Genomic DNA, 16,697 nt, shown 5'->3' on the forward strand with positions numbered 1-16,697 from the left:
CCCAGCAACCCTCAGTTTGTTTCTGAGATTAAGAATTCCTCATATCAGTGAGGTCATATGATACATGTCTTTCTCTGGTTGAACGTTGCCTTTCTTTTTATCCTGTTAAATGTCTAGATCAATATTAGTGTTGAACACACTTTTTTTTTTTTTAAGTAGGCTCCACACCCAGTCTGGGGCTTGAACTCATGACCCAGAGATCGAGAGTCACATGTGCTACTGACTGAACCAGCCAGGCGCCCCCACACTTGATTTTATAAATTTGCCTAGATAAATATAGTCTGATATTGATAATCTTACTGCCTAATGAATATGGTAGTTTAATATTGACACTATTTTTTTCTCTCTCCATTTCACTTTCTTTTCCTTTTCCTTTCCCCCCACCTTCTTCCTTTGCATTTATTTAAAAGTACTTTCATTCAACCACCAAACTTGATTGTTGCTGAACATGTCAGCTTGCTCTTTTATAGAAAAGAACCTCTTAATAAAAATACAAGCCAATCCATCTGAGAGTTGTTTTGATGTGCATAATGGAGAGAGGAATTTTAATTTAAGATGAAATGAAATAGCCTTGTTAAGATTTTGGCAGTCCTGATACCTTACAGGCAAGCACGAACACATTCTAGAAGTTCTCTTAGTACTAGCCAAGCCCTTTGTTCCCTTACTTAATTCTGCAATTCATTTGGGTATGCTAGTGAGAGGAACTCTGCCTTTTTATTCTTCCCCTCTTACTGCCCCCTCTGTCTGCCTTCTAATAAGCTTTCTTCTTGCTATTATGTTGTCTCTGAGTTCTGGAATAAGAAGAACCTTGTAGGCATTCTCAAAGTGAATACCTTTAGTTTGCTTCTCAACTCTGACTTACACTTAACAATTGAAGCACATCCAAGAAGGAGACTCAGTCAGGGAGCAAAATGGGGCAAAATTCAAGGAGAAAACCAAATTATCTTCTGAAAAAGCAAATAAAAAGAATGCTGGCTTCTGCAGGTGTTGTTTAGTTGTCCAAAATGGCTCTTAAACTAGCCCAATCTGCTTGAATTTTTGTTCCTGGGCTTTTGAAAACCCAGAGTGTTCTCCTTTGTGTCCAAAGTTTAAAAAAAAAAAAATGGATCTGGCATTTAGCAGGTAGGAAAGGTCCTGATTCTCCACCAGTGAGCTTCCATCACGTGTTTCAGTCATGATATCTCTGAGTAATGGCAAGGCTGGAGAACATCAGGCATTTTCCCTATCTTGCAAGGCATTGCTCACAAAACTCTGACACTATTCAAAGCTACCCACAGTAGCTAACACCTGCAGCTTTAGTCACCTGAAAAAATGATAGTGTGGAATCAGAATTTCTAGTCCCCAAAGGACGGGGTTTCTTGGAGTTAGGGGGGAGAGAACATCCTTCCCTTATTTTGGAAGAGAAGAGAGTTTGTCCTCCATATTCTGCTTCTACTCCGCTTGGTGTGGAAGAAGGAAAGAAGAAATAACCAGGAGTAGGTGGGCAGGTGGACAACCCTCATCTCTCACCCCATCTTAGGGCAGGTGGGTAATGTTCCATACTTGTTTCCTAAACCTGGTGGTGGTGGAGAAAGTTTTCAGATAGTCTAGCAGTTCTAGCCTTTTGTCAAACACAAACCCTCCTAAAGACCTGAATTTAGAAGGAGAACAGGATTTTCTTCACTCATATACTAAGAGGAGGGACTAGACGGAAAATCAGATTTATTTAATCTGATTCTGTGTTAATGTTCTAGCAGGATCCTAATCCCTATGATGTTATAAAGTCCTCCGATCTGAATAATGTGAAAGACGTTGTGATGCTAAGAAAACATAATCTCAATGGGAAAGCCAACAAAGATAAACTAGATTTGAGAATTATCTGGTTGCAACGTCAGTTACGACATTTTTAAATTCAATAAACATCTACTGGGGCCCCGTTTCAGGTACTGAATTGTGGCAACGAACAAACAGTGATCCCTGCCCTCCTGGTGTTTACACTGTAGTTGGGAAGAGGCAGTAAGTTCATAACAAACATATCAAACTACTCATGTAGTCTGTCAGATGGTGATAAATGCTAAGGCATCAAGAAAAAAATGGAGCAGGATAAGGGGATCAGGCAGGTGTTGGTATTGCTTGGTAGGACCAGGACTGGGCTTTGTTGGAAAGTTGAGGTCTTAGCAAAGACTTGAAACAGGTGCGTGTGGACACCTGGATAGCTGGAGAAAGAGGGTTCCAGGCAGAGAAAATAGCTAGAATAAAGGTCTGGAGCAGGAGAGTGTATGTTCAAGAGAGGTCAGAGGGCCTGGGCAGAGTGAGAGGAAGGGTGGGAGGATGGGATCCGTGGGCCAGTGGCGGTCCAAATCAAGGCTGTTGGCTTTTTCTTTTTAGTGGATTGGGAAGTCATTGAGGGTTTGGGGCAGAGAATAACATCTTATGATTTAAGTTTTAAAAGGATTGTCCTGCTCCTTCGTGGAACATGGTCTACAGAGGGCTGGAGGGCAAAGGCAGGGAGACCAGTGAGTAGGCTCTTACAGTGACTGACTGAAGGATGCCGGGTGGCTCAGACAGAGCTGGTGAAAACAGGTGGTGTTCTAGATACATTTTGAAGGTCAGCAATCAAGGTTGGTTGATTGGATATAGGGTTCCAGAGAAAGAGAGGAGTTGGAACTGGATTGACTTGCCTTTAACTGAAATGGGAAAGACTGAGTCCAGTTTTGGAAATGCTGGCCATGTTTCTAAGATATCCAAGTGGACATGTAGAATAGGTAGGTTGATACATAAGTTTGCAGATTTGGAGAAAGAAGTGTGACAGGGATTGGCATATAAATAGGATTTAAGTCAGGAGATGGGATGAGATCTCTGGGGAGGTGAATGTTGATAGAAACAACATGAAGACCAAGGCTTAACCCTGGGGGACTCAGCTTTAAAAAGTCAGAAGGAAGATGAGGAACCAGCAGAGGAGACAGAGGAATAGCAGCCAGTAAGCTAGGAGGAAGGTCAAGAGAATGTGAAGCTCTGGAAACCAAGGAAAGAAAGCCTAGCTAGGAGCCAAGTGATCAGCCATGTCAAATGCTCCTCATAGGTAAGGATGAGTGCAGGAGTGCCGACAACACTGACTCCGTCTTTGGCCCCACGCCTCGTGCCCCTCTCTGGTGCCCAGGTGGCAGGCACCACTTGAGATAACTAGTAGAGGTCCCCTCTGGTGCACAGATGGCGCCACTTTAGATAACTACCCTGTGACCTCATCACCACGCTCCTCACTCCACAAAAGACTGAGGTCTGGTTAAGGATGGAGAAGAGCTATGTAGTGCTGTGCATCATCTGTCTGCCCATTCCTCTCCATAAATTACTCTGAACAGAACTCTGTGTAAATGGTATGGAATAGCTTCCTTTGTTGTTCGGCATTAAAGTGTCTTCTCAATCTGGAGGGTACATTAGTGACTCTAACAGTGATTGCAGATGGACATTGGAGTTGGCAATATCAAGGTCACTTCTGCCTTTCACAAGAGGAGTTCTAGTGAAGTTGAAAGTTTGGTTGGAGTTAGTGTAATAGAGAATGGGAGAAGAGGAACTGGAGGAAGTGAGTATAGATGATGTTTTCAAGAAATTTATGGCAGAGGAGTAAGGAAGCGGCCACTAGTATTTTCTGCCTCTCTGCCTGGCTCCAGGTGGGATCCCTCACATTTTATAAAAGAGTGGTTTATATATATATAACTATTCAGGCATAGCTGATTTCTATGAGGTCAGTATGTGCCATCAGCATAGAAATTTGAAACCAGATGAGACCATCGGTTATTTCAGTAATCTCTCACCCAATAAAGGAACCTTCTTTTTTAATATTAATACAGAACCGTTTTTTTTTTTCCTATGCCACCTAGGGATCCCGAGATGAATAAGGCACAGCTCCTGCTCTTGAGAAACATGTTTTTTAGTGGGAGGAGGGAGGCACGTATGCTTCCTGTGTGATAAATATTAAGATAGGGGCACATACCAACTCTTGTGAAAGTACAGGGCAAAGAGAACTAACTTACCTGGGAAGTTAGGAAAGAGGATATGCATGAAAACCTGACACTTAAACTAGACCTTAAAGGTGAGCGTGATGTTTTCCAGGCAGAGTGCTGGGGAGAATCTCTTTATCAAATAATGATCCAGCTCCTGTTCAAATGCTTATAGCAACAGAGAGCTCACTGCCTTATGAGTTTCATTCCATTCTAAATAGCTCTAATTGTTGCACACCTGTTTCTTCTATTGAATCGAATAATGAGGTTTAATATATCTACTCATTAGTCCCAGCGTTCTCCTCTGGAACTAATGGGCAGAAACTTGTCTTTCTAACATATAGGCCATTTCAGTGTTTGAAAATAGATATCATGTTTTCTTTTAAGACCGTCTCTTTTCCATTGTGAAAAAGGGAACTGAATAGTCTCAGGTTGGGTTCCCTGAGAAGCGGACCCTGGGACCAAGGTGAACATACAGGAGGTATTAGGGAGTGTTCTTGAGCTCATCGCCGTGAAAAGAGAAGATTGGGCAGGAGTGGGCAGAGGGAGAAGGAAAGTTGCGGTGCCGTTCTAATGGAAGCTCCAGCCAACCCTGTGGGAAGTTCTGAAAATCGACTGATCCTTCAGAGGTGTCTAGAGTCAGGGCAAGAGGACAAGGTCTTTCTACTCCATGACCAGCAGTCATTCAGGGCAGTTTATCCCGGAAAGAGGGCATGACTTTGGGCAAGGTGGTTCTCTCCAGCTGATACAATTCCCAAAGTGGTCTGACAGCTAAACTCTATTGCCAGGGGCATTAGCAGCAGCTTCAGTAGTTAATCCTTCATTTCAGAAGTGGGTCTGTAGGGGATCTGGGGGATGCAAAAGAGGAATCTCACATACTGATAACTCTATTTTGGGGACCGATAATAGAATGAAAAAGGACTTGTTTTTGTTTCTTATTAGCAAATAAATACCATGAACATCAAAGTGATGGAGGGTTCAAAATAATGGTTCTAGACAGATGGGGTCTACTGTACAATTCTATCTTCCCTGTGTTAATTATCTCAGTCACGGTGGCCCTTTATACACGAATGCTTTACAGATGCTCAAAAGGCAAGGTGAAGAAGTACATTCATGCAATAAATGTGACTGGGAATCTTCATTAGGAGATAAAAATGTAAGTGGGGAAGCGTAGTGAGCTGCAAACTGAATTATTTCCCTGTCCTTCATCCTAGAAGATGACGCTTCTTGTGATGATCACAGTGCATGCTGGGTGCCCTCAAAGATGGATGTGTGGCCACCAGTCCTTTCCACTCCATGCACACATGAAGATTGCTCTTTGATTTGTGTCTTTGGCCATAATTTGCATAAGCCTGTCACTGCCTGCAACTTACAGTTAGCCCAAAGCTTTGTTGAAAAAGAGCTGTCCCATTCCCGACTGCTATATACCAGATTGATATGTCCACTAAATTAATAACACTGGACCGCTCATTATACCAGAAAACATTTGCCCAAGCTATAACTCTGTCTCCTGATTTCTGTTTGGCTTCATTAACCTCTTCTTGATGCCACAGATAAAATGGTCATGTAAGGCATCTTTTATTTAATGAAGGATTGGCAAGATAAAAAGTTGAACGGGGCATCGATGGGAGAGAGGAGTCAGAAAGGATGATTGTGGAGGATGGTAGAATTAGGTAAGAGGAGGGTATGGTGGGGGTGAGCTGGGGCCACATTAGTTTTTCTCTCTTCTTGCTTTCACCTTTTGTTACTGGGTTTCTTTACATAGGAGCTGGCGGTTTCTTTAGGAGCTCATTTATAATTGTGAGAGGGTTTTAAGAGAAGACCAAGAGAAGAGGGTAGGGTTGGTATATACTAGATTGGTTTTCTTTTAAATTTATTTTCATTAGCATGGGCTCATTTACTATGGACCCTCATGGATTATTTCTCAGGGCCATCTCTCCCTGTGTATTTGAACCAGCTGTGGTCTCGCAATAGATGGAGAGTTGTGCGTATTCAAGAACCTCCTTGTGATAGGATATGTTCCCTTATCATAGAATGGGTTAAATTCCTTTGTTTACAATTGGGATTCCTTTCACCCTTAGCCTGTACATTTTAAGGTATATTCGGAAGCTTTTGTCACTTTGTTACATCCACTAGGTTTTGCGAAAACTCAAGTGGAAAAAGGGAATTGGGGGAATCCTCCAATGAAACATTGTTTGGAAGTAACAGGAAAACAAATAGCTTTTCCTCTAAAGCCTTTCAGGATGGGTGGTTCTGTCGCCGACCTTCCTTTCCTGTTGTGGTTCTCTGTAGACCCCTGCCAAGTCTTGGAATAATTAAACTTTGTTGTCCTGGAATCCCACTATAATCCTATAACCTAAGGACAAAGCCCGCATTACCTGAAGAATAGTACTTGTGTTGTAGTAGGAGACCAGGGGCAGGTGGGGCAGGGGGCAGGGGCTGGCCGCAGTTTGGAATAAGCACACATGAAGTCCTTATTTTATTCTGAATGAATTCGTCCTCCTCCCCACCCGTTCTTCCTGCCCTACACGCTCTACCTCTCTGAATTCCCTGGTCCTGTGAGACTCCTCTCTGACCGTATGTTTAAGCCAGAGGAGGGAGCTATGATAAGCACCATTTTACCCCTAGCAGAAAGAATTGCCCTCAAATGACTAAGGGGATTAGTCACAGTCTAATGTGACAGTCATTCTCCTGTTTCCTTCTGGATTGCCTGTGGGAAATGTGCAAAGTTCAAGCCACATGAAGCAATCACAGCTCTGGCAGAGCCAAAGGGCTGGTGGCTTTCATTGACGACTCAGGGTCTCTGGATACCAGCTGGGTATTTCCCAACCTGTATTTTTTTCAATAGTGGGTGCCCCCCAAATGCTCAGCAATTTCTCGGCTATATAGGAATATGTTCCTGAACTAAGAAATCGCTGTATAATTTTGTTTAAAAGACTGGTCTCTTGTGACTGTACTTTGAAGCTCTAGTCTGGGGGATAGAAAAGAACTGCCCCCTTTAGAAAGACACAATTTTGTTCACCTGGATTGTTCTAAAATGGAGATGAACCATCGGATAAAAGATAGGGGCACTGACAAGAAAAGAGATGCCATTACCCAGGAGGAAGTCAGGGGAAAATGGATTGAGAAAGAAGGACAAGGCCGAGAGGGTCTTCATCTTATTGTTTCAGATTCTTCTAGCTGGAAGGCAGAGATAAAATGCAGGGCTTGACATGTCAGAACAGCAGGTGAAATACAGCTTAAAATGGAAGAAATTTAAAATGGCTTCTCCCTCAAAAGGAGGGAGAAAACATAAGATTCTCAGAATTGACAGAAGGTTATGTGTATAATACACAGGTCAGACAGAGACCTGTGGCATTAGACAGGTAGGAGGAAGAATAATCTTCTATGTGCTGCTCTAAAATAAACTCTAATCATACATGAGCTTGAATCCAAGACCTTCCAGCTTGTGGCTTAGATACACTGTTTGCGCCTTACTCTAACTTGCATTATCTCATTGTCACAGTGGAAAACGGAAAACTCAATGTGCTGTTAATTCAACAGTTATCTCTATAGAAAATATACTGACCCAATCTTATAAACCCCATGTGCTTCTCCCTGATATCTGTACCTGAGTACCACCCCCTGCTAGGCCAGTGTTCTCATACCGCCTCTGCCCATAGGTTTAAGCGTAGATGGATGGTAGTCCCATTTATTCACTCTGAGTGATATGCATCCACAGTTGTGATGAGTTCAAAAGGCTCAAAAAATGAAAAGTGTGTGTATCCCTAGAACTCATTTGACAGTGAAAGCTGACCCAAACTGATGTGAGGCCATTTAGAGTCTTTATCTCCCTTAAGGCGACTCTTTATGTGTTTCCTGATAGAAATATTCACATATTTGATTGTGGGAAGCTTCCCTGTGCTCCAAGGATTTCAGACAATGCGAATATAGACCTATGTTGATTTCCCGCCTAGAATCTAGGAGGTAGTTTTAGGAAGAAAGGTGTTAGAAATGTTTGCAATTCAAACACCCCATTTTAAAAGGCATGTGAAAAAGTAAACAATGAACATAAACCTTTGTATCCAATTGATTCAAGCTCTCCCTTACCATCTTTGGTTTCTTTCTTTTCTTTCTTTCTTTCTTTTTTTTTTTTTTTACCTTTTTACTACTCTAGGATGAATCCTCCATGTTCTTCCAGTTTGGCCCATCAATTGAACAGCAAGCTTCTGTAATGCTCAATATCATGGAAGAGTATGACTGGTACATCTTTTCTATCGTCACCACCTACTTCCCCGGCTACCAGGACTTTGTAAATAAGATTCGCAGCACCATTGAGAACAGCTTCGTGGGCTGGGAGTTAGAGGAAGTCCTCCTGCTGGACATGTCCCTGGATGATGGAGATTCTAAGATCCAGAACCAGCTTAAGAAGCTTCAGAGCCCCATCATTCTTCTTTATTGTACTAAGGAAGAAGCCACCTACATCTTTGAAGTCGCTAACTCCGTAGGGCTGACTGGCTATGGCTACACATGGATTGTGCCCAGTCTGGTGGCAGGGGATACAGACACGGTGCCCTCGGAGTTCCCCACCGGGCTCATCTCTGTGTCCTATGATGAATGGGACTATGGCCTCCCTGCCAGGGTGAGGGATGGGATTGCCATAATCACCACCGCTGCTTCTGACATGCTGTCTGAACACAGCTTCATCCCAGAGCCCAAGAGCAGTTGTTACAACACCCATGAGAAGAGAATCTACCAGTCCAACATGCTAAATAGGTGAGTGTGGGACAGAGGGCGCCCTGATGGCAGAGGTCAGGGGAGGGCCTTTCAGGGCTGGGGTTGGAGGTTCGGAAGCACTGGGAAAAGCAGTTCAAGATGTCAGAGGTTGAAGGCCAGCCACGGGGATGGCAGTTGTTGGTTATGGTGGGAGTGTTTCAGGTCCAAAGCTTGCTGTGCTGGGTTCCTGTTCTAAGAAAGACACAACATCTCCCGCTTATTGATCACTTCCTAAGCGCTAGGTGTTACTCAAAGGTCTTGCAGGTTTGACCTCATTTAACCTGCAAAGCAGTACTCTTATTAGGCAGGTGTTAAAGAGTTGCTTCTATTTTATGATCCAAGAGAATAAGGTTTGTAGGTGTAAACCGTCCACGGTCAGTCTCCAGGGAAGAGGTTCAGTCTGGAGTTGTGGCCAGGCCTCTCTGGGGCCCCTACATATTTGACCGCCATTAAATACACAATGGGCATTGACATGAGAGAGGACCTACCAGTCCCTTTACTTAGGACTGCTGCTGTACTGGGGAGGGGGGGGGAATGGACAATAGGTCACATGGGTCTGGAGGCACATGAAGAGGGTCCTTCCCTTGGTTTTTGTCTCCTTCCCTTCTCTCTGCCTTTTAAGTGTGAGAGTGCTGCCGTAGAAGCAACTTCTGTAGTTGCTCTCAGTCTGATTTCTTCAGTAGGAAGAAGACATGGGTGGAGTTCTGCTCCCCTGGCCTCGCCTCATAATCCAGCCATGACTCCAGCGTATCTATCCTCTTGCGGGTGTTACATGACCGCGTAGGGCAGAAGAGTCTCTACGAGGTTCTGTGATTTGTAGAAAACCACTGCACGTGAACACTAAAAATTCAGACCACGCAGAAGACCACAAAGAAGAAGGAAAGGAGAAAAATGGCCTTAAAGCCAGGGAACCAGAGATGGTCACTGTGGAAATAATTAGTGAACATCTTTCTAGCTATTTCCCAACGCATGTAGACCTATATGCGTATAAGTCTACAATTTTACCTAAATGGAAACATAATTGTACCAGCTGTTCAATAACCTTTCTTTGACTCGACAGTATGTTTTGGGCCTCAATTTTAAATTCATTATGAATTATATCTGACAAATAGAAAGCTATGCAAAAAGCACATACTCCAGTACCATCCAGCTTAAATAAAATATCAAAGGGCACTGTGGGGAGGTTGAAATACAATTAGTGGAGGTTGAAGGTGTACCTGCTTATACTTGTTTAACCTCTGGAAGGGAGTTGGACTAAAGCCTCTCGACTAAGCTCTTAGTTTAGAGTTGCAACTAAAGCTACTTTTTTTTTTTAAAGGTTTATTTATTTTAGAACGAGTGAGCGCGAGCAGGGGGAGGGACAGCGGGAGAGTGAGAATCCTCAAGCAGACTCCCCGCCAAGCACAGAGCCTGATCCCAGGACCCTGAGACCATTACCTGGGCCAAAATCAAGAGTCAGATGCCACCGAGGCGCCCCCTAAAGTTCCTTTTAATGTAACTTTATCTGTAATCCAGTCCTACTATTATCCCACCTTGAACTCTGCTTTCGGCCGAGCCTAGTTTTCACTGCTTGTTTGGTACAGTCTTGGTTTTCTTCCTCCCTCTCTAGTCATTCTATCTCAAAGTCCTTGGTGTGTCTTCTTCCTTTAGACCTCTCTTAAATATTGGCATTACTCAGGGTTTTGTCCTAGACCCCCCTCTTTTGCCCTCCATTGCCAGGGCTACAGCTGACGTCTGTAAGTTCCCCCCAATTGACCTCTGGTTGAAACCTCTCCGGTGAGCCCCAGTCTGTATCCCCAGCTGTGACTAGATAGGTTCCTCTAGTCCACAGGGCCTTAGAACACACCATAGCTCTCCCATTCCCCTCCTACCCTCTTCTGGACAAATCAGTACCACCTGTAAAGGTTATATCCTATTACCCAGTTCCCTCAAGTAAAAATTGCCCAGGGGTCCTTGCTTTCACACCCCCTGCCATCTCCTCGCTGACCATCTCCTAGTGCCGTTTCCCACGGATTTCCTCTGGAGTGTGCTTACCGGCTGCATCCCTGTTCCGTGTCCCTGGTCCACTCTTCCTACCTGCATTGCTGCACGGCCTCGTAAATATCTTCTGGCTCCCTGTACTGCTTCCTTCCAATCTACACTGTAGCCAGAGTGATCTAAAATGAAAATGTGATTTCATCACTCTCCTGCTTAATGCCTTCAGTGGCTTTTCATTGCTCCTGTAATGAAGTCCCATCTCCTTGATGTGGTTTCTAAAATCTTCCACTGCCTAGGCCCGCCTGTCTTTCCAAGACTGTCTTCTGACACACTCTCCCTCGAACACTGTATTCTTGCAATACTGCACCTGCTTTAGTTCTTTGAAAATACCATGTTCTTTCTCGCTTCTAGCTCTTTTCTCTGCCTTGAATATATTCTTCCAGCAGCCCCTTCCCACCAGTAAGTAAATGCAGATGCCCCTTCACCTGCCTCCTTTCCATTCCTCAGGCTTCCACCCTGGCCTCACTTCCACAGAGGAAGCTTTCCTGGACCCTGGACTAACGCAACCCTGTTACGTGCCTTCGCCGCATCTTATGCTTTCCCAGTAGAGCCACTCTTGAGACAGTTGTAATTCTGCACTTTGTTATCACTTGTCCCTGTAAGTTCTGGGAAAGCAGTGACCTCTCTGTCCTACTTATTTCCATGCCCCCCCCCCGACAGTGCTCTGTGTGGCAAAGGGAAGAAAGACACCTAGAGTGAATGAATGACGTCCTCCAAGATACTGAGCTGCCCAGGGTATTTACCTCCCCTGCAGGAGCTTTCTTGTTCTGCTCCTCTTTGCAAGATAATAGAGATTTCCTTGAAAAACTGTTTATTTGGTTCTGTACACTCAGGTTTTCTCCCATGGTCATTAGTGTTAGAGTAAAATCTGATGCAGATTACTCTACCAAATATTGGTTCTTTAAAACCAAAACTAACCAAAATGTCTGCCAGACAATGCGAGGAAATCAAATGAGTGTTAACGTCAAGTCCATCAGTTTTGGTCCAGGAATGCCTGTTTTTATCCTTAAAACTTTGTCCAGGTAAACAGTCATCTATAGTAGATATTCTCATTTGCCACTTGGCTTACTTTCCATTAGAATGCAAGTGTTCTTCTCTCTGAAGCCTGGTCTCTGACCACTATATCTTTAAAACCGTGCTTGGTTCTAACTTTTGTGACCCTGTCTTGTGGCCACTCAGAAAGGGAGCCCTCCTCAGACGTTATTGTCAAGATGGCCACAAATACCCATGGCCACCTTAGCCAGTGTAGCAGTCCTAAAAAGAACAGGGATTACCCAGTCCAGATGATTCATAAATTCCTTGAGTCTACCAGGGTAGAGCAGAAAGTCCACTTTGATTCCCATGTATACTGCCTAAGAAGAGTCTTCAGACTTATCAGAGCACTTTTCCATGAAGGGCTTTCCTCGCTGAACTTTCTCTTCTGCCCCAATTCCCTGATATTATTTTTTTGGGGGGGGGGTTCTGTATCTACCTGCCTTGAGACCTCCTCTCTTGGCTGTCTGCACACCTGCATCCCTCATGCACCCCCGTCTTTTCCTTCCCTCCTCTCAAGCACAGCTCCTCCGGGCTCTTGAATCCAATCTCTAGCCTCTCTTGAGAATATTTGAATATCCTTTTCTATCAAGGCCGAGAAAGGATTGGGGTTGACTAACAGGGACTATAAGGAGCTAGCCTCAAAGTCTGAGCTATGACCATGTGGCACAGCACTCCGAATCATCAGTGGAATTCAATTAGGCTCAACTCAGTCCCAGCTCCTCCTACTTACCCTGGTCTGAAATCGGCCTCTTCCTCTTCTTCAGCGCCCCCCACCCCACCCCCACCCCTGTCCCCCTTTCAAGAGCTCTGGTCTCACTAGGGTCACTCTTTTAAATAACAAACCAAACAGCCACACCATTTAGCCACAGCGGGAGATCTTTGCAAATAAAATTGTTGCAAACGGTTGGTTGTTTTATGAGGCTGACTTTTTCTTTGGCCCTCTGCTCTCTGCAACAGCCTCCTCAGGAGGTATCTGGGACTGACTCAGCCCCAGGTAACACCAGAAATATAGAGTCAGGAAATGGTTTCTCCTCTTCCTTTCTGAAAACGCAGGAACGTTAACAGGCCCAGTTGTCTCCGGAAGCATTGTAAGGGGAAAGTAAAGTTCCCACTTACACCTGACCAAACTATGCCTTTCTTTCTGTTTAAGTCTAGACTTAGGGAACAGGGATTGGAGACTCTGTGTTATCACTGAATCCCATAGACAGACACACATTTGAAGTGACTCACTTGTTAGTTACCAAAGGAAGATTTTTTTTTTTTTTAAATGACACATAAGCATTCTCAGAGAGGATCCTTGAAATAAACATTATTTATCAGGTATCAATCCAAATTCCCTACTGGTAACTGCTTAGCTCCTTGAAGCTTGGCCAGCCAGATATGATTTTGGTGACTATCTCTAAATAGGCTCTAGGTTGCTGGACAAGACTGGCAAGGTTGCAAGAAATATATAAAAACCCAGTTAAATTGGAATTTTAGATAAACAGTAACTAATTCTCTTAGCATAAATCTGTCCCAAATATTGCATGGGGCATATGATATGAAAAGAAAACTTGTTTATCTGAAATTCAGATTTAACAGGGCTCCCATTTTGTTTTGTTTGTGTTAAATGTGACAACCCTATTTTGTACACTAATAAGAATTAATTTTCAGTTGGAAGTTTGTAGCATTCATTTATGCCTTATTAGTAAATGTAGCCCAGTGCCCCATACTATTGCCCAAGACATGCTGAGATAGAGTTTTATTCCAACTGGGAACTTTATTGGATTGAAAGAGTTGAATAATTTCTTCTGTCATGTGTTCTCTAAGTGAAGGATCTTCTTAGTTCCTGAGAAAAGTCTTAACGTTTTGGTACCAGACGGTCTGAAAGTGTTTAGAAAGTGATTAGGCCAGTCGTCTAAACCTGTCTTCATTCCCCTGAGCTAGAGAAGAATTGTTAGCTATTAGTAGGCACATGTCTATATTTTTCCTTTATCACTTCCCCGGGGGGAGTAGTAATTGTTATTTTCCTTTTCAATGTACGCTCCAGTACTCTGCTAGCCTGTTTCTGTCACTCAGGTGATGGCGCACTGGCCATTGACCTCCAGGCTCAATGTCTGTCCTGAGCACCCACCCAGTGCTCCCAACTTTTGGAAAAAAGCAGGTGCTCTTTGAGATGGCTGGATCTCAAGACAGCACACTTCTTAGGAATCGTGCCTAATTATTTCCCCCTGGTGTCCTCAGTGTTCCTACTCAACATTTTTATTGCAGCCTCCTTCCTCATAAAAGTTGCCATCTAAAAGGCCAGAATCCTCCTCTTGGCCCGGCGTTTGAGAGGCGAGGATAGCTGATGGGAAGAAAGGCGCTCTGTTGGGCTCCCCCTAGGAGAGCTGTCATGAGCTCCATCCTCCTCTAACCTTGAGGCAGACTGCCCAGCCTCAGACCCATTGTAGTAGCTGGATTGTTCCCAGGGGAGGCCCACTTGACTCTCTTGGCCTGAAGAGTGCTGAGAGGTTAAGAAATAAACGAGGATTTGAGTCCATTCATTTTTAGACCCCACGGCCAAGAGCTGCTTGGTCATTACCCATCTTTTCGTTAATAAATGTTCATGGAGTGCCACGCATGGGCAGATTTCTGGGAAAGCAGATATGTATTATAGGTTCGCTTGACATAATTTACATGTGAATAGCCGAAAGCTTCCATGGAAGCATAGTTATAAGTGGGCTCTCGGGCTTAGTGACCCTTCACCTGATTAAAGAAAGCCACTGGAGTCTAAGGAGAGCTACATTTTCATGTGAAATCCATAGTACAGCAAGACACACCTGTGTGTATAGAGAGAGATGTTATCTGCTCAGTGGTGTAGGAGATACAAATTGGGAGAAAAAAATAACTCAGGAATTTACTAACTGTCCTGAAAGATCTGTTCAGGGCTTTCACTGCCCATGGAAAAATGACTCAACTGAGGGTTATTCAGACTCTCCTGTTTTCTTCTCATCTTCCCCATTCACCTATCGGATGTATAGTCATTTCAGTAAGTGATCTGAGCTTCCTTCCCTTAAATTCAAACTTGTGAAAAGCATTCACACATGTTTAGCCCTGAGACCCCCTACGTGATTCCTTCCATGATCACTACCTAATTCTGTGGCTGACTTGTAAAATTTAAAACACACCCGTGACGTCACTGGTGTTTCTTTCCTCTTTCTTCTCTTCTGTTTTCTTCCTCCTCCTCTTCCTCCCTGCTCTTCTGCTTCTTCTTCCTCCTTCTTAAAAACAAAACAAAAACAAAAAAACCCAACTATTTACTTTTGGAGGAGAGAACAGGAGATAAAGGAGGAGTGACTGGGAAAAGACTGCCATTTCATGGGGGACAAGTTTGAGGTGGGAGAGGATGCACATCTGTGCTGGGAGCAAAGACACAGGTGGTCCATTGTCCGTGGGAAGGAACAGAATGGTCTCGAAGGGGACGGAAGCAGAGCAGACTACAGCAGTGGCTCTCAGTGGAGGATAGCAGATTCTGCCTCGGGAAGGACACAGGTCGGTGGCAATGGTAAGGGTTAAGAAGAGAGTCATAAAGTCTATGCTGAGAAGCAGCCAGGCTGTGGAGGTTAGGAAGTCCAGAGTTGGTTGTCTTTCTGAGGACCTACCGCACACCAGGCATCACGCAGTTACTGACCCTTGCAAAAATCCTGACCCGTGCACAGATCTCTGGGAGACACTCTTGATTGCTCTGTGAGCAGGACAAGTGGCATGCCCACCCTCTCCCTCCCAAGAGCTCAGTACCCCCATCTCTTGCTTCATTTCTCTCGGTAGCCCTCACCTGACCTACTGTATACATTTGATTCTTAAGTATTTTTGTTGTCTTACTCCTCTTAGTTGAATTCAGACTTCATGAGAGCAGGGTTGTTTTTTTGTTTTTTTTTTTTTAAACCAGCACAGTGCCCAATACGTTATAGGCACTTGATAAATATTTGGCAGATAAAAGCACGAATGAAAAGAGGAGTCACTGCTCCCATTTTATGTTTCTAAGAGACTTGAGGCGCAGGGCCCCCCAGCTTAGCCAGTGTGATGTCAGGGTCTGGCCTGACTCTGCCCCAGGCATCTGGTTTCAGCCCCTCACTCTGCTGTGCATTAACCAAGCTTAAAGGACCCTCCTGTCCCTGAAAATCAAAATTGGAAGAGTCCTTGGTTAATGGTCTCATCCAACCCTTTCAATACGTGTATTCCCACGGAAGAGATGGGAGGAGGCTGAGTGATTTTACAAACATGGGATCAGAGTCTCAGGGTGGTCACTGACCTGTTAGAGGCGGGGGTGGCGGGTGGGGGCGGGCAGCACCCTGGTGTCCTGATGGCAGGAGCGGCGCTCTTCAGAGAGCGTGCTCCCTGCTTGACCATGTCCTCTGAAGGGCTGGCCGGCAGTCAGACCTGTCTGTTAACCTTTGCCCTGGTATGGCCATGGCCCCATGATTCTTGCTCCCTTGGTTCTTACCCAGACAAGGGTGCTAATTCACAGTTAATGGGAATTGAAGCTGGCGTTATTTAGGGATTGAGGGGGAGTCATTTCTCCATCTGCTCTCTCTTCCCACCAGAGAATAAAGGCTGGCTGGGTGGAGGTAAGGATGGAGGCGAGTTGCCAGAAAGCTAGAGTACTGTCATTTATGGTTACAGACATGGGCTGGAAGCCTGAGTGAAGGCTGGACCGTAGCTGGCCAAGGTCAGCCTCACGTGAGCATCTTGAGAGCAGAGATAGTTCTGTGGCTTTTGCATCTAGATAGGACCTCACACATCTCAAACAAATAACAGTTCGAGCCTTTCCCTTGTTTCCTCTCCTAAGATGTCCGGGATACATAGGCGGCCTTCTCCTGGAAGGAGCTCTCCGGGACCTGATGTGGCTGCTAAGGATTTGGAAGGATCGGG

At 44.5% G+C, this 16,697-nt stretch overlaps 1 protein-coding gene across 2 annotated transcripts in view; it reads left to right on the forward strand.

The window, feature by feature from the left end:
• GRIN2B (glutamate ionotropic receptor NMDA type subunit 2B) overlaps positions 1-16,697 on the forward strand; it is a 413,013-nt gene that overhangs the window by 232,673 nt on the left and 163,643 nt on the right. For both annotated transcript variants that reach the window (XM_025879804.2, XM_073877947.1), the window contains exon 4: positions 8,134-8,732. In XM_025879804.2, the coding sequence (XP_025735589.1) occupies positions 8,134-8,732 (599 nt within the window). The remainder of the gene's footprint in view (positions 1-8,133; positions 8,733-16,697) is intronic.

This window comes from Callorhinus ursinus, unplaced genomic scaffold, assembly GCF_003265705.2.
Source record: "Callorhinus ursinus isolate GAN/ISIS: 27379988/994484 unplaced genomic scaffold, GSC_fseal_2.0 scaffold27, whole genome shotgun sequence".
NCBI classification, from domain to species: Eukaryota; Metazoa; Chordata; class Mammalia; order Carnivora; family Otariidae; genus Callorhinus; species Callorhinus ursinus.